Here is a 23,645-nt window from a genome sequence, read left to right as displayed (position 1 = left end):
TACCACATAGTTATAGTAGGACCACAGCAGACAAGCTAAATACTTGTCTCACCAAGTTTTAAAAATTGAAATACAGATTTTTGGCAATTATCTGTGTTCAATTTCATTTTATTAGGTATAAGATCCTTTATGCAAAGACTTTGCTTTGTTCACATCCATATTCTGACTCCTACATCAATACCAGGCATAGAGGGGCATGTAATCAGAACTTATCAATTGAATACTGAATGAATATTTTCTGTCACTTAAACCAAAACCTAGGTATCATTTTTTTTTGTAATATTTTTTAAAAATTTCTTTTCAGCATAATAGTATTCATTGTTTTTGCACCACACCCAGTGCTCCATGCAATACATGCCCTCCCTATACCCACCACCTTGCTCCCCCAATCCCCCCCTTCAAGACCCTCAGGTATCATTCTTATCTCTTCCTTTTCTCTCCTCCCATAGATCCTATCAGTAACCAGTTCTAATTCAGGATCTCATTATCCTTTAACTGTGCTATTACAAAAGACTCGTATCTGATTTTTCCTGCCTCCAGTCTTCCTTCCCTTACATCTACCTTCTGCACAGCAGCAAAGTACTCTTCTCTAAAATGTTATTTGGGGGAAAGAAAATCATTTGTCACTTAAAAGCCTTCTATGGCTGCCCAGAGTTCAAGTTCCCAACTTGAGCTGTAGACCCATTTACCTTCACCTCACTCTTATCTTTGTCTCTCACTTTATTTTGCACAAACTGACCACCAAACTGTGCTCATCTCTGTGCATACACTATATCAGATCATGCAGTTTCCTTTGAATGAAATACTATTTCCATGTTTCTTCATTTGGCTGACTGGGCTTCATTCTTTATAATTTGATTTGGATATAAGTTCCTATAGTCTTTCTTTCTCTTCCTCTCCCAACTTGTTCCTCTTCCTTTTCCCCCTCTCCTCCTTCTTTTTTAAGAAATACTCACTTACCAATATTTATTTTGTGGCTGGTATATGCCAGGTACTACACTAGATGTTAGGGCTACAGAAGTGTGTAAGGCAAACACGGCTTTTGCTTGCAAACATTCTTGAGTGTTGTGCCTTCAACCCCCACAATTGTGCCCTAGTATCTTGTGCTTGCTTAATTTTAACATTATATAATATGAAATTACCGGTTTATATTCATCTGACCAGCACACAGTGAGCATTCAATAAATGTTTCCTTAAGTTACTAACTAGCATCTACTACACTGGAAGGTTTTTTTTGTTTTTTTGTTTTGTTTTGTTTTAATCTTGGGGCACTCCCCTCTCTTCCACAATCAACTGAGGACTGGACAATTCTCAAGAAGTCTGGGTCAATGGGCCCCTATCTTGTCCCATTCAAGCAACTGCAGAAAGGAGAAGAAGGTATTAGCTAGGTACTCATATATAGAAAGATCATTAAAAGAGGGCTCAGGAGCAAGGGAAGGCTGGGGAGGAAAGAAAAATGGTGAATTATCATTTAAAAAAAAAAAATACTTGCAGGACCAGAAGGAGGATGTAAGAAAAAGAATTCCCCTAGCTAGAGGACACATAACTATAATCCATAAAATTCAAAGCTTAAATTTAACTACTAGTCTTACATATCTTCTTCCTAATTCAAGGCTTCAATCAATAGAAAAAAGGTAATTGTCCTGAAACATGAAATCATGTAGGAAAAGGGTTAAAAGCAGAAAAGAGAGAAGCAGAACCATTGGGTGGAAGATACAAGGACACAGGTTCCAGTTATTTAAAGATATCAAGAGACAGAGCTGCTCAACAATAGAACTGGTTGCCTTGTTACTGGAGATAAAACATAGGTATATTTTGAGGGGATATTTTGAGTGAGCTCTTTTAGCATACAGACTGTGGTCCTAATGATGAGCACCTAGAAGACATTAAATGTTTAAATGAATGAGGGATGAATGGATAGAAGAGGGGAAATCAAATTTTAAAATTCCCTTCCAGCTGTATAATTCTATGGCAGCATAAAAGCCCGAGTCACAGTTGCCCATTTCTCACTAGCCCCTTAAAAAGGTGATATTTACAGTTAGCCAGGGAAGGAAAAATAACGGTTTCATCACAAATAATCACATTTTAAGATATTCCCAAGACTGCGGCTCTTTCAGTTTAGCAAAGTCACCTAGTTCCACTCTACCTTCTTCTCTAACCTAAACAGTATGCCAACCTCATTAACACTATTTCTTACTGTATGGGATTGACTTATTTTTGTAGAAGGGACTACCCAAATAACACATATAATGGTGAAAGTGAGAGAAGGAAATAAAATGAAGTGAAATGGGTATCTATCATCTTTCAGAGCACAGAAATAAAAATTTTGGGTGAAGCTACCACATTTTAATGTAGTAGATTTATCCATTATAGGGTTGAAGCACAACCTACTTTAGCATTAGAAACACATGCCCAAGAAAGAAATAGTTTAGTAAATTATTTCTGGTAATTTCTGCCAAGCAGTGAAAGTCAAAATCATGTTTTCTTTCAAGATGATTAATGAGATAAAATGCTGAATAAAATGGTGTGGGCTCTTTAAAGGAAATTAACATTTTTAGAGGCCTAAGAAAACAGTACAGTAATATTTTAGCAGGGGAAAACCCTTTCTTCTTTGTGGATTTCTAAAAAAAAATGTTAAAAACCAGAATTGCAAATTATCATTTTCACAGAATGATCATGGACTAGAATGGAACTTATGCAGTCCCATTTCTCTTTCACATATTTAAGTGATATAAATGCATTTCAGAGGATAGGTAGAGAGGTCCTGTGGCAGCTTCTGTAGTGAGTGTCCAAAATACACTCAGTTTAAATAAAAATTCACAATCATAATTTGTGTAGACTGTAAATGGAAAAAGGTTTTACTGGACTGAAAACACTGAGTTAAATAATGTTTTCCTGTGCTATTTAGTTATGATCCTGTCACATACACTTTTTAAGTCATGGTGATGAGTTTTCTTTAGCACATAGTAGGAGCTCCATAAATGCTTTTTAACAGATAAATTGTTATGTCCAAGCTATCTTTCCCATTACCTTATAATCAAAGTCATAGTTGGACTCAGAGTGCAATTTGTAGCCATGGAAAAGACACTGCCTTTTAACATTGTTCAGACCCACAAAGATACACACAGGTACATCCTACACACAAACATATTCAATCTCATCTGCCCCTCTTCTCTGCTTCTATAGTATTCTATGCTCTATCACAGCTTTTATTACATTTTGCCATTATTATTAGTTTATTAATCTATTTCCTTGACTCTGAGCACATTGGTATGGATATACTGTTATCCATCTTTGTTAAATAGTATCAAGCACAATACCTGGATCCTAGAAGGTGCTCCAACTCAATGAGTTAAAGGACCTTCAGGATCAGTCTTAATAAATGTACTCAATTATATAGTTAGCAATGAAGAAAATCCTTTGTCAACCTGTCAATTCTAAGTAAAACTCATTTCAACCAATCCACCTGAATTCTGTCTGATGAAACATGAAACTTATAGACCAAGGAGGAGCACATTAGCAATAAACTCGCATGAAAAGTTTCTGCCTTCAGGAATTACTGAGATTTTATTCACGCTACATTTACTTCACCTATTCACTGCTGTGGCAGATAAAAAAGAATAGGAAGTGGGCAGGTAGGTGGAGGACAGGCCTCCTATTCACCAAAAAGCTTGGCAAAAAAGCTTACCTCTTCGGACTGCTCTCGGGTCTGTGCAGGTGAAGATCTTCTGCCCACTGTAAGTCGATGGCAGGGATAGGATAGCCCTGATTCAGCAAGACACATCTGCAAAAACGAAGAATCCATCATTTGTAAACAAAATGAAGCAATGTCTCACAAAAGCTCCTTTAGATATTTTCTAGATTTCTTTTTTTTTTTTTTTTTTTTTTTTTTGTTTGACAGACAGATTACAAGTAGGCAGAGAGGTAGGCAGATAGAGAGAGAGGAGGAAGCAGGCTCCCTGCTCAGCAGGGATCGATGTGGGGCTCGATCCCAGGACCATGGGACCATGACCTGAGCCGAAGGTAGCGGCTTTAACCCACTGAGCCACCCAGGTGCCCCTCTTTTATTAAGTTTTAATTTATATTTATTTTTTCTAGTTAGAAATATTTTATTTAAATGTGCCAAATAAAAACCCACATTTTCAGACCACAGGATGTTAATACATTCACATTATTGCTATGAATTTAGACCGATGACAGAAATAACCTTCCTAGGTTATGCTTTACAGACATCACAAATACCTTATAATAATGTAAATGAAATAACTTTTCCCTAAAAGGTGAACTTGAGAACTTCACTCTTTCAGGACGTGCACTTCTTTGCGGATTTCCTGATGGGGAATGAATTCTCTTTGGAGGTGGAGATCTGGACTTTGGCTGCTTCTTGTATGTAGTGAAACAGACCTGGATCTTGACCTTGACCTTGGCCTCGACAGGGATCTTGATCCTTTTATAGAACCAGATCTAGATCTTCTGTGTGAAGGTTGATGTTGAAAGAGACACAGATCTTGATGGCTGAGGAAATGCTGATCTTGACTCCTTTCCCTGCTCCTGCTACATGAGCAAGAGTATCACCTACCTCTGGATCTTAAATGTTATCTAGACTGTGACCTGCTTCTCCTCTATTGGCTATAACGATGAAAATCATAAGCATAATGTCCCTCTTCACCACACTCACAGCATTTATCACTGGGATCAAAGGAATGTTGGGCAGCTATTCTATCAAAACTAGATCTCCAAAGCATGCCTGTTGATTATTCAACTCTCCTTCAGGAACCACAAATCACTCTCCCATCCAGCCCTTACACTGCATCTTCTGCATGTCTAGATCTTCAAATTCCACAAAGGCAAATCCTGGAGATTTTTCACAGTCCACGGTTCTGAAGGGACTATAATAACTGAAGGCTCTTTCTAACTCTCCTCTGCTGACACTGGTTCCCAGATTACCAACATACATCTTGGTATTCTCCATACCACCTGTAAGGTGATATGATGCCTGGCCTGCTTGCAGTGCCCCGGGAGTGAATAATAGAGAAGCTGTAACACCGACTCAGTTGTCAAAGGTCCCAGCAGTCTAAAGTTTTTATTTTAATTCCAGCACAGTCAACATACACATTGTTATATTAGTTTTAGGTATACAACACAGTGATTCAACAATTCCATACATCACCCAGTGCTTATTACAATAAGTGTACTCCTTTATCCCTATCACCTATTTCACCCATCCTCCCCCTCCCCATCCACCTTCCCTCCCATAACCATTCAGTTTGTTCTCTATCATAAGAGTCTGTTTCTTGGTTTGTCTATTTTTTCTTCTTATGTTCATTTGTTTCTTAAATTCCACATATGAGTGAAATCATATGGCATGCCTTTCTCTGCCTGACTTATTTCACTTAGCATTATACTTTGTAGCTCCTTCCATGTCAGTGCAAATGTCAAGATTTCATTCCTTTTTATGGTGAAATAATAGTTCACTGTATATATATGCCACCTCTTCTTTATTCATTCATCACTCGATAGACACTTGGGCTGCTTCCATAATTTGGCTATCGTAAATAATGCTGATAAATATTGGGGTGCATGTATCCCTTTGAATTAGTACTTTTGTATTCTTTGGGTAAATATCCAGTAGGGCAATTGCTGGATCCTAGGGTAGTTCTATTTTCAACTTTTTGGAGAAACTTCATATTGTTTTCCAGACTGGCTGCACCAGTTTGCATTCCTACTAACAGAGTAAGAGGGTTCCCCTTTCTCTACTTCCTCACCAATTCTTGTTTCTTGTGTCTTGATATTAGCTATTCTGACAGGTGTGAGATGATAACTCATTTTGGTTTTCATTTGTGTTTCCCTGATGATGAGTGATGCTGAGCATCTTTTCATGTGTCTGTTGGCGATTTAAATATCTTCTTTGGAGAAATGTCTCTTCATGTTTTCCGCCCATTTTTTAATTGGATTATTTGGTTTTGAGGTGTTGAGTTGTATTAAGTTCTTTATACATTTTGGATACTAACACTTTATTGGATATGTCATTTGCAAATATCTTCTCCCCTTCAGTAGGCTGTCTTTTAATTTTGTTGGTTATTTTCTTTGCTGTGCAGAAGCTTTTTATTTTGATGTAGTCCCAAACTTTATTTTTAGTCAAGGTCATTTTTCATAAGACAAAAGAATAGTGTTCCAGGAAACTGTAACAGGCCTCAAATAAAGTTAATCATATATATATCTCCACTTCCCCATCCACCACCAGTATGTCTGTTACTTTTCTAATTAGAATTAATACTTCAGTTTACTAATTCCCAGGGAAGCACTCTATAAATCTCTTTTGGAAGGTACCCTGGAATAGTGTTTGCTAAAGGCATTAAAAAGAAGTTTCTACAGATGGTAACAATGTCATTATGTTTTAATCATATTAAACCACAATATCAGATTGTTATAGCTAAGGAATCTACAATATATGTAAAGCACCTCGCACAGTCCTTGGCACACAAATGGTTAACTCAGTTAATTTTTACTACCATTATAATACATTACCCAAAGAATCTGCCTAGTTTACCCAACACAATTAAAGCCAAATATGTTTACTCCTACTGAAGTTTTTAGAGGGTCAGATATTAAATAACTAATTTGAGGTTTAAATTAAACTTGGGAAAAATATGAGCAAATATGAATACATATCACTTTGGTCAATCTAGAGGAATTAAAACAATATTAAATAGACCAAAGAGGGTGTTTTTCTTTGGTGTTCATGAAATGACACATTTGTCTATTTAGTGTAATGATGGTATCATGTTTCTTTCATTACTTTAAAAATAAAATAGGGTCTCCATTAGCACAGTGAAAACACTTTTGGTAACTTTTGGGGAAGTGTGAACTAAACTGATACACAAGGAAACCCAAATATCTGTAAATTCATAGAGACCAACCAAGGACAAAACAGTGGGTTGGTCATAACTACAATTCGAACATGTGTTATAATCAAGCTAATTATCTGAAGACAAATATTGGAATGAAAAAGGCAAATGTCACATGATTACACATGTATTTTCAATCATGTGAGGTGTGTACTCCCATGTAGATTATACTGATAAAGATCATTTGTATTTGATTATTTTTTCTTTAGTCTGGTTAGAGGTTTTATAATTTTTTTTAACTTGGGGTATAAGCTTTGCCACCTTATTCATTTTATTTTATTTATATTTTAAAGTAATCTCTATGTCCAATGTGGGGTTCGAACTCACTACACTGCAATCAAGAGTCCCATGCTCTACTGACTGAGCCAGCCAGGTGCCCCCTAGTTATTTGTTAGTTTGTTTTGGCATCTAGATGTTTTGGCATTGTCTCTTACAAATGCTAGAAAATCTGATTAATAATAATAGTTTTTAAAAGTAAAACTATATAATTCTGTCATCCTGTTCATCATATTCATCAACATTTATTACAACTGGCTCAATTGCTTTCATTTTAGTACAAACAAAAGCAAAGCTAATTTGGATAAGAAGCACAGGCTAAATTTCTTTTCTTTTCTTTTCTTTTTTACATGCTAAATTTCAAGTCACGTTACATTCACAATATTTTTCATTAAAAAAGTCCTCGTCCCCCACCCTAAAATCCTCTGATAATGAAACAATAATGATGGTAAATGTCACTGACAATAAGAAGCAGTGTAGTATAATGGAAAGACTTGGACCAGGAGCCAGAAAAATCTCAATTCAATTATTTCCCAGCCTCCTGCACTTGGGGAAGTCATTTCTCTATTCTATGCCAGAATATTCCATTTATTGAGGTGAATAATCCCTGCCTTAACTACCTCAACAGACTTGTTTTTTTAGTGTTTATGTTAGTCACTATACAATACATCTTTAGTTTTTGATGTAGTGCTCCAAGATTCATTGTTTACGTATAACACCCAGTGCTCCATGTAACATTTGCCCTCCCTAATACCCACCACCAGGCTCACCCACCCCCCACACCCCTCCTCTCTAAAACCCTCAGTTTGTTTCTCAGAGTCCACAGTGTCTCATGGTTTGTCTCTGTCTTCAATTCCCCCCCTTCACTTTCCCTTTCCTTCTCTTAATGTCCTCCATGTTATTCCTTACGTTTCACAAGTAAGTGAAACCATATGATAATTGACTTTCTCTGCTTGAATTATTTTACTCAGCATAATCTCCTCCAGTCCCATCCATGTTGATGCAAAAGTTGGGTATTCATCCTTTCTGATGGCTGAGTAATATTCCACTGTATGATATGGACCATATCTTCTTTATCCACTCCTCAACTGACTTTTGAAAGGGTTATATGTATTAAGGTAAGTAAAAGCTGGCTTTTGAACCTACTGAATGGACAGAAGACCTGTTATCTTTTCAATGATCATTATTTTTAGGACCTGGAGAAAAGAAATGATTATTAGATTCTACTGTGACTACTTTTGCCTAATAGCCTAATCATGTTAAATTAAAAGATATACTTTAGGAGAAGCTGGAAGAAACTGTTCATTAAAAGTACATAGTACTTAGCGTAATCTCCTCCAATCCCATCCAAGTTGATGCAAAAGTTGGGTATTCATCCTTTCTGATGGCTGAGCAATAGTGAAATAAGTCAAACAGAGAAAGTCAATTATCATATGGTTTCACTTATTTGTGGAACATAAGGAATAACATGGAAGACATTAGGAAAAGGGAAACATGAAGGGGGAGAAATCGGCGGGAGAGATGAACCACAAAAGACTATGGACTCTGGACAAACTATGTCCAGACTATGGAAAAACAGCATTTTAGAAGGAAGGTGGATGGGGGGATGGGTTAGGAATTTCTGAGTTACTATATGCCCAGTGTGGATTAAATAGAAGTCTGTCCTAAAGGAACATATAAACAAGTTAGAAAGTTAAAAAGATGCACATAGCTACAGGCACAGAAAAAGGAATACAAGGGAATAAAGATGGGGCAGTCTCTGTGGGGCTAGCAACCCTGTGGAAGGGACAATAGTCACTCAGACAGTGATTTCATGATATAATAGAACTCGTAACCTAAATTCACATGAAAGATATGAAGTCAGAAGGCTGAGGCTCTAGGCTGGCTGAATCACTCTATTGTCCCATGACCATGGACAAAATCACTTAGAATTTCTGTATTTCTTATTTATTATTTAGAGGGGGAATAGTATAAAAGAACCTGTTCTTAATTCACAAAATAGGGTAATACAATTTGTACTCTCTCACAGAGTTGGTATTAAGATCCAATGAAATTGAGATAATGTATGTGAAACCAAATGGTTATATAATTTTAAAGGATCCATACTACTATCATTGAGGTATTTATTTGGTAAGGAACTGGAAAAAAAAGATTAGGGCTGGTTTGTTTGACTTTATAGTTGAAGGGGGTTACCTTAAAAAATTTAAATTTGCATACATTATGTTAGTTAATTAACCTATACATAATGGTAATCTCTCAATCACAAGATTGCTTTAACCTAATATAATGAAGAACAGTGACTCATTTGCAAATCTATTTCAAGGCTTTATTCAGTTTTTTCCCGACCATGTTAGACTGTAATTCTCTGATTTCCATGATCGCAGATGCAGAGATTCAAAAGACTCACAAATTCAAAATGAAATCAAGCCAAAATTCCTTTATTATTTAATACTATACCTTTAAATAAATAAAGCACATCTGAGTATAATCTTCTGAATGCCTAGGGATGGAGAAAGGTTGGGGTAAAAGAAATTTCATGCCTAAAAATCTCACTGGCCATTATATATATTAAATGGGTCTTAGGTTTAATTAAATTAAACTATTATATATATATTATATATTTATAATATTTAATTTATATACATATATACATAAATGGGTTATGTTGTTGAAAGGCATGGGAGATATTCAGATATCTATCTATCTATATTTATTTATTTACAAAAACTTTCTTTTCTTAAAGTGTAATTTTAGGTTTATAACAAAATTGGGAAGAAAGAACAGAGATTTCTCCTATACTCCCTGTCCCCAAACAGGCATAATCTCTCCCATTATCAACATCACTCACCAGAATGGTGTTTTTTATTATGGATAAACCTACGTGGACACATCATAATTACTCAAAGTCCATAGTTTACATTAGGGTTCACTCTTCGTGTTGCACATTTTAAGGTATAATGGCATTTATCCACTGTATAATATCATACAGAGTTACTTTCACCACTCTAAAAATCTTCTGTGCTCTGACTGTTCATCTCCACCTCCCCTCACTGCCCTTGGCAACCACTGATCTTTTTGTCTCCACAGTGTGTCTTTTCCAGAATGTCATTCGAAATTGGTCGCTTTCAATTAGTAATATGCATTTAAAGTTCATCCATGTCTTTTCATGGCTTAAAATCTCATTTCCTCTTAGTATTGAAAGAAATTCCCTTGTCTGGATGTACCACAGTTTGTTTATCCATTCGCCAACTGAAGGATGTCTTGGTTGCTTTCAGGTTATGGCAATTATGAATAAAGTTGCTAAAAATATCTTTGTGTAGGTTACTGTATAGAACTAAATTTACAACTCCTTTGGGTAAATAGCAAGAAGCATAATTGCTATATCATATGGTAAGAGTATGTTTAGTTTTCTAAGAAACCACCAAATTGTATTCCAAAATGGCTGTAACATTTTGCATCCCTACCAATAGTGAATGAGAGTTCCTATTGCTCCACATCCTCACCAGCATTTGTGATGTCAGTGGTCTGGAATTTGGTCATTTAATAGGTGTTTTTCATGTGTGTGTTTTTTTTTTAAGTGAGACGTAGGGGCAGAGGAAGAGGGAGAGAATTGTTTTAGAAGATTTCATTTATCTAGAGAGAGAGAGAGAGAGCATGCGCGCACATGCGAGCGCACAAGCAGGGGGAGGGGCAGAGGCAGAAAGAGAGGACAAAGAGACTTCCTGCTAAGCAGGGAGCCTGAAGTGAGGCTTGGTCTCAGGACCCTGAGATCATGACCCGAGCCAAAATCAGATGCTTAAGTGACTGAGCCATTCAGGCACCCTGGGAGAGAGAGAGAATCTTAACCAGGCTCTTGTCCAGCATGGACTCTGATGCTGGGCTTGCATCTCACAACCCTAAGATCATGACCTGAGCCAAAATCAAAAGTTGGATGCTTAACATACTGAGCTACCTAGGCATCCCTTAATAGGTAGTTTTTAAGTTTGCATTTCCCTGATGACATATGATGTTGAACATCTTTTCATATGCTTATTTGCCATCTGTATATCTTTTTTGGTAAGATGTCTGTTAAGGTCTTTGGTTCATTTTATAATTGGGTTGTTCATTTTTTTGTTGAGTTTTAAGAGTTACTCATAATTTTAAAGATTAAAAAAAATTTTTTTTTTTATTTGACAGACAAAGATCACAAGTAGGCAGAGAGGCAGGCATGGGGGCAGGGGCGGAAAGCAGGGTCCCCGCTGAGCAGGGAGCCCGATACAGGGCTCTATCCCAGGACCTTGAGATCATGACTTAAGCCAAAGGTAAAGGCTTTAACCCACTGAGCCACCCACTGTGCCGCATGAGTTCCTCATATATTTTAGATAAAGATCCCTTCTCAGATGTATCTTTTGTAGATCTTTTCTACCAATTTGTGGCTTATCTTCTGATTCTCTTGAAAGCAAGGACTTCCAAAGTCTTGAGTGTCTTGAGTTTGAATTCACTTTGGGTAGTTATTGTTCTATTATTTATGCCAATCAGTATTTCATATCTCAAACCTCAACTTCTTCTATAAAAATGGGTAACATTTCCTTTTCTAAAAGGCTTTCTGTAAGATGGCTTTAATAAGAACAGATTTGTCAAATAGTATATATCCAATTAGTAAATACTCCTAAGGCCTATTTGAAGTTTTGGGGTTTTTTTTTTCTTATAGAAAGAATTTGGTATTATCTTAGGAACATATTAACTATGCCAATTATTTCTAAAATGTGGTTTAGAGACACAGGTTTTTTGAGATCCTTTTAGGGGTTCCGCAAAGTCAAAATCGTTTTCATAATAATACATAGATGGTATTTGACTTTCTCACTGTTTTTACACTGACAGTGGAAAAGCAATAATGGTGGGCAAAACTGCCATATTGGTACCTTAGCACAAATCAAGGTAGTGACATCAAACTTTGTGAAAGTCTCGACTGCCATGTACTCACTGTAAAAATGCCAATTTAACTTAAGAATGTTCCTGTTAAATCAGAAAAAAATATTACTTCTAATTAAACTTGACTCTCGAGTACACCTCTTCTAATATTCTCTATATGACAAATGGGCAGTATGTATAAAACTCCTGTTGCATGAAGAAGTATGATGGTTTTGCTGAGGAAAAAGCACTTGTGTAATTGTTTGACTTACGTGCTGAACGAACTACTTTTTTCATAGAACACTATTATTACTAAAATGACTGGAAGGCAAACTATGGTTATTTGGTTGGTATTAAGTATTTGGCAGGGTTTTCTTCCAAAATGAATTAAGCAAGCCTGTTCCTTTAAGGAACAAGTCTGGAAGTATTAACTGTCCATGACAAAATTTGAGTTTTCAAGTAAAAAAATCTCGGAAAACTTATCAGCCACCAGAAATGTCACAGATTCCTAATGCTTAAAGATCTTCCTTTCCTTTTTTTTTTTTTTTTAAAGATTTTGTTTTGTTTTGTTTTTTGAAGATTCTATTCATTTGACAGAGAGAGATAGCAAGAGAGGGAACACAAGCAGGGGGAGTGGGAGAGGGAGAAACAGGTTTCCTGCATGGAGCCCAACATAAGGTTCAATTCCAGGACCCCAGGATCATTACATTACCTGAGCTAAAGACAGGTGCTGAGCCACCCAGGCACCCCTAAAGATCTTGTTTTCAAGTAATCTCTACACCCAACATGGGGCTTGAACCCATAATCCTGAGATCAAGAGTCACATGCTCCACCAACTGAACCAGCCAGGTACCCCTTAAAGACTTTTCTGATGAGATTGGTGGTACTATTAACAGGTTATTTCTTATACATATATTATATAATGGAATAGGTCAATGTTAGAAAATCTGCGTAACTCAGAGGACCAATACTCTCCAAGTGAACAATGAATGCATGATGTTATAAAATTACGTACTGATAAAGGATCTAATTAAAGTGGAGGACAGACCAATGAATCCTACTGTAACAAAGTACAAAAAGTATATTGATCTGGCTGCAGATTCCACAATAAAACTAACATTTGAAGAACCATCACTTTGAGTTCTGGCTTATCAAAGAAGAATAACCACAGTCATCTGAAAAGACTATTAAAATACTCCTCCCTGAGAGCAACCCACATGAATGACCTCTCAGATCCCTTCTAGCTCTCATAGACTATGATCTTAATGCATTACTAAGAAGATTCAGTTCAGTGGCCTGCAGGATCCTTGCCCTGCGTGTGATACACTTAGTAACACAAACTAAAAATTATAAAACTATAGCTTCACTATTTGTATATTTTTAAAATGATTTTATTTATTTATTTGAAGACAGAGAGAGACAGCACACATGCATGAGTGGGGGAGGGAGCAGAGGGAGAAACACACTCTCCGCTAAGCAGGGGGCCCAATGCAGGGCTTGATTCCAGGGATCCTGGGATCATGACCTGAGCTGAAGGCAGATGCTTAACTCACTGAGCTATCCAGGTGCCCCATATATCTCTTAAAAATTAGTTTGTAAAATACAATTGCCTTGTGTTTTAAAAATATTAATATTAATTTAAAATATTAAGCATATTGATATAACTGATATTAAAATTAATAAAAACAAAAAATATTAACATAAGAAAAATTTTAAACCATATTTCAAGCATGTCACTAGTATAATTAGTTTAGTTCCATCTAGATTTGGGAGTCTTACTGGGCATCAGCATTGAATACAATCATTACAGTGCAATGAAGATACACACACACACATATCACTAAGTATTACTTTATTGAGGTATAACTGACCTATAATAAACTATACACATTTTGAAATATATAATTTGATATGGTTTGAAATATATGTATAAATACCATGAAATCACTTTGTAATTTTAAAAATATTTTAATAATAATTGCTATTATTATGAACTTAATATATACTGGTATTATGTGTGTGCTTTATATGCATTACTCCACTTAACTGTCACAATACTCTCCCTTGATAGGTATTATTATAATCCCTATTTTAAAGATAAGGATACTGAGCCTTACATAGATTAAGGAGCTTGCCCAAGGTCACATAGCCACTGAATAGTGAGCCAAAACTCAAACTCAGAAAGATTTATCTCAGAGGCATTTACAATAATTCAATCAAACAACTATTAAGGCTCTACTGTATGCTGTCTGAGGGACTGATAAACTGTAATTACATTCTTTGGCTTAATCAAAATAGTTACTCCTGGATACCATCAATTTGTCAAGTACTATATCTTAAGTGCTAAATATATGTCTACCATATATGACAATCCTGCAAATTAGAGATAAATATGATTGCATAGATCACAAAACAGCCTTGGAGGGGTAGAATAACTTGTCTAAGATTAATTAACTACTAAGTGGCAAAACAGATTTTATTCCAAAAGCCATGGAGTTTTAACTATGCCACACATTTCTGACCAACCCACAGGTTTTTATGAATAAGAAGCCCTAAAGATAACTAACTCCTGGATCACCCCTTTAAAATTTTCAGATGCTCACTGTTCAGTCAGACAGATTAAAGTAGTTAGAAGCCAAACTGAATCATGAAGCTAAAGTTTCATTTACTGCCAAACAGAGTGCAAATCAAAAAAAGCTTATTTATTCACAATCCAAGCTTTTTTTTTTTTTTTTTAAATCACTTATGTGCTAGAGGTGTCACAGAGCTTTAATTTGTGGCAGGTTGAAGCAAGCTTATTAAGAATGTTAGTTACCAAGTGCACATCCACTTGTCTGGGCTAGCCCACTGCCACATTCTTGTAGCAGGGTTAAATAGCAGTTTAGTCACCTCATTAAAAAGAAAAAAGCACACTGTTAAAAAGGAAGTGACTAATAATACTCTGGAACCAATGAAATGGAATATTATAAGACATGTGGAGGTCAAGATCAATTATCTACAAAACTCCTGTGTAAACAGCTCAAAAACGGTGTTCTCTTCCTGGCCTTGCTGTATTAGAGCCCTCAACTGATTTGGCAAGTTGGTAAGGTTTAATGAAATAAATATCAACAGTAGCAAATTCTGAGGCTTTTTGCTGTGTACAAAAATAAGAATGCTATCATGCAAGCAAGCTGAGTTGAAAGAAACAGGGATGGCTGCTGTAGATGGCTTCATTTTATACTCACGTGGTATTAGAGTTGTAAAGGTCTTTGGATTCATCAATTGCTGATATCCCAACAAGGAGACCACAGATTTTTTTTTTTTTTTTTTTTTAAAGAAGGCACCACACCCAGCATGGAACTCAATGAGGGGCTTGAACTCACATGAGATCCAAGAGTTGGATGCTTAACCAACTGAGCCACCCAAGCGTCCTAAAGACCATAGATCTTTAAGTCTTAGCTGAAGTTAAGTGCTGCTGCCATACTATGTCCATCAAGCATCCTTTGCTCCATTCAAAGCTAGTAATGGGACTCTACTGAGAGTTTATTGCCAGCCTACTCTTAAGCATCTTCCATCAGTAGCCCCATCATTTCTAATAGATTCCAAATGAAAGGTAGTTTCTTCTCACAAGAAGATCTAGTCTAATACTACTATTTAAGATATAGAGAGGTAGAGTTGTTTGCCCCAAGTCACAGCTTAATGATAGCACAAGCATGTTTTCTTGACTCTTAACCTATTCTTCAAAGATGTTATAGCTAGTTGCAAAGTACTATATTTTGTTTTAATTATCCCAAATTCCTAAAACAAATTTTTTAGAAAATTTATATGAAAATAATTTAAAATGCTCCTGACTTGTTTTTTTTTTGTTTGTTTGTTTCTTTTAATCTAACAGACACAGGAAAAGATGTTCAACATGATTAATCATCAGAGAAAAGCAAATCAAATCCACAATGAGATACCATCTCACACCAGTCAGAATGGCTGGTATCAAAAAGACAAAAAATAACAAGTGTTAGCAAGGAAGTGGAGAAAAGGGAACGCTTGTGCATTGTTGATGGGAATGTAAATGTAAATTGGTACAGCTACAAACAAACAAACAAATAAACCAAACATCTAAAAACAGAAATGCCTTACTCTCTGCTCCGCAAGGAACCTGCTTTCTCCCCTCTCTCTGCCTGCCTCTCTGCCTACTTGTGATTTCTCTCTCTCTGTCAAATAAATAAAATCTTTAAAAAATAAAAATAAAAATAAAAACAGAAATGCCTTATGAGCCACCTCTGGATATTTACCCAAAGAAAATGAAGACACTAATTTGAAAAGATATAGGCACCCCAATATTTATTGCACCATTATTTATAATAGCCAAGATATGGAAGCTACCTAAGTGTTCCTCAATAGGTGCATGGAAAAAGGAGATGTGGTAAATATATATACAACGGAATATTAGTTATAAAATAAAATAAAATCTTGCCATTTGCAACACGAATGGGCTTAGAGGGTATTACATTAAAAGAAATAAATCAGACCAACAAAGACAAATACCAAATGATTTCACTTATACATGGAATCTCAGAAACAAAACAAAGGAACAAACAACAACAACAAACAGATTCATAAATACAGAGAACAAACTAAAAGGAGGGGAATATGGGGATGGCTGAAATAGGTGAAGAGGATAAAGAGGTACAAACCTCAGTTATAAAATAAATCACAAGGATGAAAAGTACAGCATGGGGAATATAGTCAATAATACTGTAATAAATTTGTATGGTGACACACAGTAACTACACTTATGGTGAGTATTTTGTAATGTATATAATTGCACACCTGAAACTAATACAATATTAAACATCAACTATACTTCAATTAAAAATTTTTTAAAAAGAAAAAAAATAGGGGCGCCTGGGTGGCTCAGTGGTTAAGCCGCTGCCTTTGGCTCAGGTCATGATCTTGGGGTCCTGGGATTGAGCCCTGCATCGGGCTCTCTGCTCAGCAGGGAGCCTGCTTCCTCCTCTCTCTCTGCCTGTCTCTCTGCCTGCTTGTGATCTCTCTTTGTCAAATAAATAAATAAAATCTTAAAAAAAAAAGTCAGAAAAAGAAAAAAATAATAATTTGAGACGGATCTTTGAGGAAATGATTGTCAAAATAAATAGCATTTCCTAATGCAGTGGTATGCAGAAATGCCTTAGCAAAGCAACGTTTTTGTGTCACTCTTGGATAACCACACTCTAAATTGTAAGCTATATAAGCTGGGTACCTTGGGTCCTCAGTGAACATTTGCAGAGGTCAATTTTCAATAAAAAAAACAATTGCATTATAATACTTTTAATTTATTTATTTGGTTCCACTTAGCCAATAGTTAGTGTCATATGTGAATATTCCCAAGATGTGAACTGTAGCTTTGACAAGTTGTAAATTCTAAATAACATACTTAAATTGCCTCTTTGAACAAAGAATAAATTTATTAAAAGTTTTGAAAATATTTTTAAGATTACGTTGGGATTCTTGAAAACAAGGAGAATCACCTGATGATACTTTTCTACATTATAACTGCCCACCTTCATACTTCCTGCACTGGTCCAACATTATCCAGCATTCTATCAAAGAGAGGTTGCTCAACACAAAAAAGTTTTCTTTTTTAAAGACTTCTATTAAAAAAAGAATAAAAAAAAATAAAGTCTTCTATTGCATCCCAGCTCCTAAAACTACATTATACCTTATGGAGATAAAAATTTACCCACTGCAGCAGAATTAACAAATTTTCTAAAAAAGATATACTTTTATAAAACTAAACAGACAATAACAACATTCTTGCATTTTTATTTGATTCTAGTAAGTATACTAGACAATATTCTGAAGTCCTTCAGAATACTAGAGTACTTCTGAAAATTAAGTTATATAAGAATTTAGCCCTATCAGACCAGCCTAACACTGCCTACTGGTATAATTTCTCTCACACCCATTTAGCAAGAATGGTTAGATTTACCTCCATAAAGACACTAGCTCAGGCAGGCAGACTAGTTATTATTTGCAAGACAACTCAAAGCCAGGGAAGCTATTTCAGTTGGAGGGGGAGCATGAACCATGAGAGACCGTGGACTCTGAGAAACAAACTGAGGGTTTTAGAGGCGATGGGGGTGGGGAGATGGGTGAGCCTGGTGTTGGGTATTAAGGAGGACACGTATTGTATGGAGCACTTGGTGTGGTACATAAACAGTGAATTTTGGAACACCGAAAAAATAAAATAAGATTAAAAAAAATGAGTGAAGAGTTCTGTTGTAAAGTCTGCTACTTTGCACAGGGGCCAAAAATCCATGCTGTGAATTAAAATGGCACTTGTTTCTCAGTTCAATCTCTCTACAGCTCACTCATTTAATTGCTTATGAGCACCCTCTGGTGGAGGGCAGAAAAGAGAAAAGAAACCATTTTAAAAATCCACTGCTTCTGAAAGCCACAGGACAAGTGAGGGGAAAGTTATCTGAAACATGCAGATGTCTCTTGAACTTGCTCTTCTTCCCCATAATTACTTATAATTTAGAACTAGTTGTCAAGCAAGTTATATGAACCATATAGTTACCCAGAGTCTATAACTTAATTATTCAATAAACATTTATGTTCCCATTATGTCAGGCACTTGGATACAAATAACCTGGCCTTGGATCCTGGCTTTGATATTTAATACATTTCTCAGGGAATGACCCTGACCTCATAAGACCCCATTTTCCTCATGTGAGTAATGGGAATATCATCTTTATTGACAGCATTAAAAAGATGGTAAGTGAATAAGTGCCAAGTGTAGTGGACTTAAATTAATTTTGCAACGAAAACAAAAACATAAAGCACACATTTTGCCTTTGGCTCTTTGTCAGGAGATAGAATTAGCATATAGGTGTTTTCAGATGCAATGCCCACTTATTTCTGTCTTTAAGAATTTAAGCCTAGGGGCGCCTGGGTGGCTCAGTGGGTTAAGCCGCTGCCTTCGGCTCAGGTCATGATCTCAGGGTCCTGGGATCGAGTCCCACATCGGGCTCTCTGCTCAGCGGGGAGCCTGCTTTCTCCTCTCTCTCTCTCTGCCTGCCTCTCTGCCTAGTTGTGATCTCTCTCTGTCAAATAAATAAAAAATCTTTAAAAAAAAAAAGAATTTAAGCCTAGGTGATAGTATTGGTATCAGATAAATGTTTAATAACACCTTAATGTCAACTACATTTAACTTAATTGATATGTGTTCTGAAACATACATAGAACAGCCCAATATAATACTTAAACTTTTCTACATCAAAGGTATCCAGAAGATGTTGACTAATACTTAATAAAATATTTTCTTCCTAGGTGAACAAGCTAAGCTTATTTAGGGATTTCTTACCTACTCTCAAGACCTTTTATGACATTCTTCTAAGTATCATCCAGTGAGGAGTATGCTTGTTTAGATATATTTTGGCTCTGAGTGCACCTGAGAGCACATCTCTGACATTCATTACCTGTTTATGACAGCTTTTTTTAAAAAAGATTTTATTTATTTATTTGAGAGAGAGTGAGAGCGAGAGAGATCACAGATGGAGAGGGAGAAGCAAATTCACTGCTGAGCAGGGAGCCTGATTCCCTGACCCTGAGATCATGACCTGAGTCAAAGGCAGCCCCTTAACCGATGGAGCCACCCAGGCACCCCTATGACAGATTTTTAGAAGGACATTTTACAAGGGATGTCCAAAAGTGGAAACTTGCTACAGTTTTCCCATTTAATTCCTAAGAGATTAACTTAACCAAGATTGAAGGAGAGGAAAACAGCCTGCAGCGAGTAGTGAGGTGGGGTTGGAAGGGGGTGGATGGGAAAAAAGTGCTCCTATCTGCTGCAGTGACTGTGGGAGACTAGTTAAGCCTACTTTCAGCTTAAATACATTTAACCAGCCAGTAAGCTGCTCCTCTTTTGTCACCACCATTAAACCAAATCAAGAATTGTTCTTTTATGTCTTAAGGCTGCATTGCGGCCCTTGTAAGGCTTTCTCCCATCAATGCTGCCTATGGTATGATTCCATGTTTATAAAAATACTGGAGGGCTAATACACTGAAAGAACACTGTACACAGATAAAAGAATGTGGATTAAAATTCTAACTCTGTCTCTTATTTATCATGTGACCTTGATCAACTCTCTTCTCTTAGCTTTATCACCTGTAAAATGAAAACAAAACAAAACAAAACAAAACAAAAAACCATGACTAGGTGATTTCTAAGTTCCTTCATCTCACTCTGAACAATTTTTTCAAGGCCACTGCCTACGTCTTTCCAGGCATTATCCCTTCACTACTTTTTTGTACTGTATACACATTTGTTTACTCATTGAACTAAAAATATGCCTTGTACTTACCTACTCCTGGGCTTTTGCCCATGCCATTACTCTTGCATGGGTTTCCCTCCCCATTCTTTTCTATTCTGTTTCATAGGTACGTTAGGATTGTATGAGAAAGGGATCATCTGAGCTTCAAACCTCAGCCCAATCATGCCCTTAAAGCCCCTATAACTTCCTAATCTCAAAATTTTCTCTGTTCTCTAAAATATGTTTGCTTCTTTTTTTTTTAAATTTAATTTTTAAAGTAGGCTTTAAGCCCAGTGTGGGACTTGAACCCACAACTGAGATCAAGAGTCACACACTCTACCAACTGAGCCAGCCAGGTGCCCTCAAAAACATTTGGTATCTTTCCGTAGTCAATCACACCTTGTGAAACTTTTGGTATCTGGAAGACCAAATCTTCCAGAAATAAATATCTTTTAGTCAGTCAGTTCCTGAGGGGAGGACCAGCATCCCAGGTGAAAGCTGAGTAGGAGGCAGTGCGGATTTTATAAACAGAGGTCTTACATAGGTAGGTCAGGGTCTGGAAAAAAGTGGTGAAAGCCTGGCCCAGGAATTGGACCCAACTGAAAGAAAGGCCAAATATCTAGGAATCAAAACTCTGTTATCCTACATTTATGGAAGGCTGTCCAGACAGCCCTAAGGCAGCAATACTGTTTCAGTGGGTGCAATGGATTAGAGGACATACTGTTCTAGGAGACAAAAGGGAGAAAAGGCGTCCCAATGAATAAGGAAGCAATCTCACCCCCCAAAATGCACTCCCATGTCTCCTCAATCATTTACACTTGCAACAAGTTTCTGGGGAAACCTGTGTCACCATAAGACAATTTCTTTGGCAATGACTGTCACTGTACTTCCTCAGAGAGGAATAAAAGCAGAGTGATTATGATCTTAACTCCAAAGTCACACTGCCAGTATTTGAAATCCTGGCTCTGCTGGCTAATAGCTGTATGACTTCAGACAACTCTCTTATCTTCTCAGTTCCTCAATTCCCTCCTCTGTAATGTTTCTAAGTTGTAAGATTGTTGTGAGGATTAGAGAGAGAGTGTGTATGTATTTTATATAAATATATATATAATATTATATATATATATATTTGGTAGGGATTTTGCTATATAACTCTGGTGAGTAGACAGAGAGTACTAAACTTGTCTTAAGTAGAGTACAAAATGCAACGTTATTCCTTCACTTAACTAATAGTTACTGAGCATCCACGAGGAAATCAGCTGAGTGCTAGGGATGCAGCCAATGAGGAGGAATTTTCTTTTGATGAAGTTAATAATCATTAGTTTGTGAATAAAGTATATACCATGTTACCTCTATTTTATCCTGCTGTATCTGATTTTTGTTATCTCCTTAGTGAGAATGTACCTGGTATAGTTTGCCAAGTCCCATTTCATAGAAAAAAAGAAATGAGGTTCTTATTTTTAACCGAAGATCACAAAGCTAAAAAATACAGCAGAGTCAGGATGAACATGTTATGTCGACTCCTACCTAACCCTTTTTACTTTATTTTTTTAATGACATCACCTTCACTTTAAATGTGAACCTACTGGCTAGCTTGTTAAGCCTCTAATTTATTGGGGATGGGAACATGGTAAAGTTAAATTATAAAAAAAACTTAAAAGTCTCTAGATATCATTAGATCACCTGAAATCATAACTCTATTTCAAGGCACAGAAAGGCAATGAAAGAGAGCAGTGTATATTGCAAAATCTCAACTATTTTTTGCACTGTTAGCTTCTAAAGCCTGGACATTTGTAAAGAAAAATTATACTTTAACTCATTTATACTTCTCAGGTCAGACAAACCTAGTCTTTATGTCATTTGGATTATTTTTAAGTAAGTTGAAGTATACTTTAAAAATACTACTGTCAAAGAAAATAACAATGGCTCGTGCTTGGAGAGCAGATGGAAAAAGGTTTATCAAATCTTCACCTCAAAATATAGTACTGTTATACCTCTCCAAAGAAGTATATGCAGCAGTGTTGTTATGATGGCCTGCAGCTCATTCACATATATTATCCTGTTTCATATGGCTCAGTCCAATACTCTGAACACTTTTCAAAGTAACTGAAAACCAAACCTTCAAACATTAATTGTGAAAGTATTCTTTCCAAGAAGATAATGTAATTTTCTATACAATACTTGAGATTTCATACCATAATGGTTTACCAAAACAAGAATGAAAAAAATATTTTCTTACCAAAACTACTTAAACAAATACCAAAAAGAAACATGTTAAAATAAAAACAAATACCTGTATTCCAAAAATTTATATTTTGTGACAATTATTTTTGTTGTTATTATTTAATTAGGCTTATGAAAATATCTCTTGGAAGGTATTTAGCAGTTTAGGTTAAATGGGTAAAAAAAATCTATCTTGGGTGCAGCATGTTCAGGTTATAAAAGCACCAGTGCTTATTTTATCTCCCCACAAAGTGTTGCTGAGATAATTACTGCTGACAGCTTTATTCAAGGTTCATTTCACTTTTTCTGCTATTTTTCTCTGGTTAGAAGTTCAACAGAGCCCATGGGAAGCCACACCCCTCACACCTGTTAGGCTTCTTCATGTTACGGAGGGCCAGTATGGACATGTCACTTCAAATTAGCATTGTACCAGGGCGCTAACTGTGACAATTACTTATCACAGGTTTAACTTAAAAAAAAAAAAAAAAAAATTAAAAAAAAAAAAGTAAGTTTCTAATTCAACCACAAAAACAGTGTCACAGAATGTAATTTAAACCTGTAAAAGCAGGTTGCATAAAGAACTTTCAGAGAGTTGCAGAAAAGGTTCCCAGAGTTGTGCTTTGTGCTATATCTGGATTATGCAGGAATGCTCTGCAACTGAACATTTCCTTTAAAACAAAACAAAACAAAACCAAAAATGTAAACAAGGAAGAGCCAGCAATTAATACTTTAAGTGTGGGCCTCTCTAAGTTTTCTTCATGGTTCTCTCTCAAGCTTGAATATGTGATTCATTTTGTTGATTCTTTTTGAGTCATGTAACAATTCAAAACCGAAATATCCGGTTAAAGCAGCTACTTCCAGATTTACCAAAGGAAATACATAGCTTTAAAACCAGGTAGGAAGGAAGCATTCTCTCCTAATATTTGGGGTTTTTTTTCCCCACTTAAAACCAGAAAATTATCATTAGAGAGGGCAGATATTAACATAAAAAGAAAAAGGAAAAACCTCACACTCTTAAATGTGTTTTAAGCTAGTTATTATAAGCCCCTCTGTTTCA

General features: G+C 36.1%; 1 protein-coding gene and 1 pseudogene across 1 annotated transcript in view; both read right to left on the bottom strand.

The window, feature by feature from the left end:
- The window catches only part of FAF1 (Fas associated factor 1), a 471,948-nt gene that overhangs the window by 159,379 nt on the left and 288,924 nt on the right, over nt 1-23,645 (bottom strand). Inside the window, exon 9 of the mRNA XM_032302621.1 lies at nt 3,689-3,784. Within this exon, the coding sequence (XP_032158512.1) occupies nt 3,689-3,784 (96 nt within the window). The remainder of the gene's footprint in view (nt 1-3,688; nt 3,785-23,645) is intronic.
- Nucleotides 4,186-5,123, bottom strand: LOC116567529 (annotated as a pseudogene).

Source organism: Mustela erminea, chromosome 10 (genome assembly GCF_009829155.1).
Source record: "Mustela erminea isolate mMusErm1 chromosome 10, mMusErm1.Pri, whole genome shotgun sequence".
In the NCBI taxonomy this organism is placed as follows: domain Eukaryota; kingdom Metazoa; phylum Chordata; class Mammalia; order Carnivora; family Mustelidae; genus Mustela; species Mustela erminea.
This window is presented reverse-complemented; position numbering and strand designations above follow the sequence as displayed.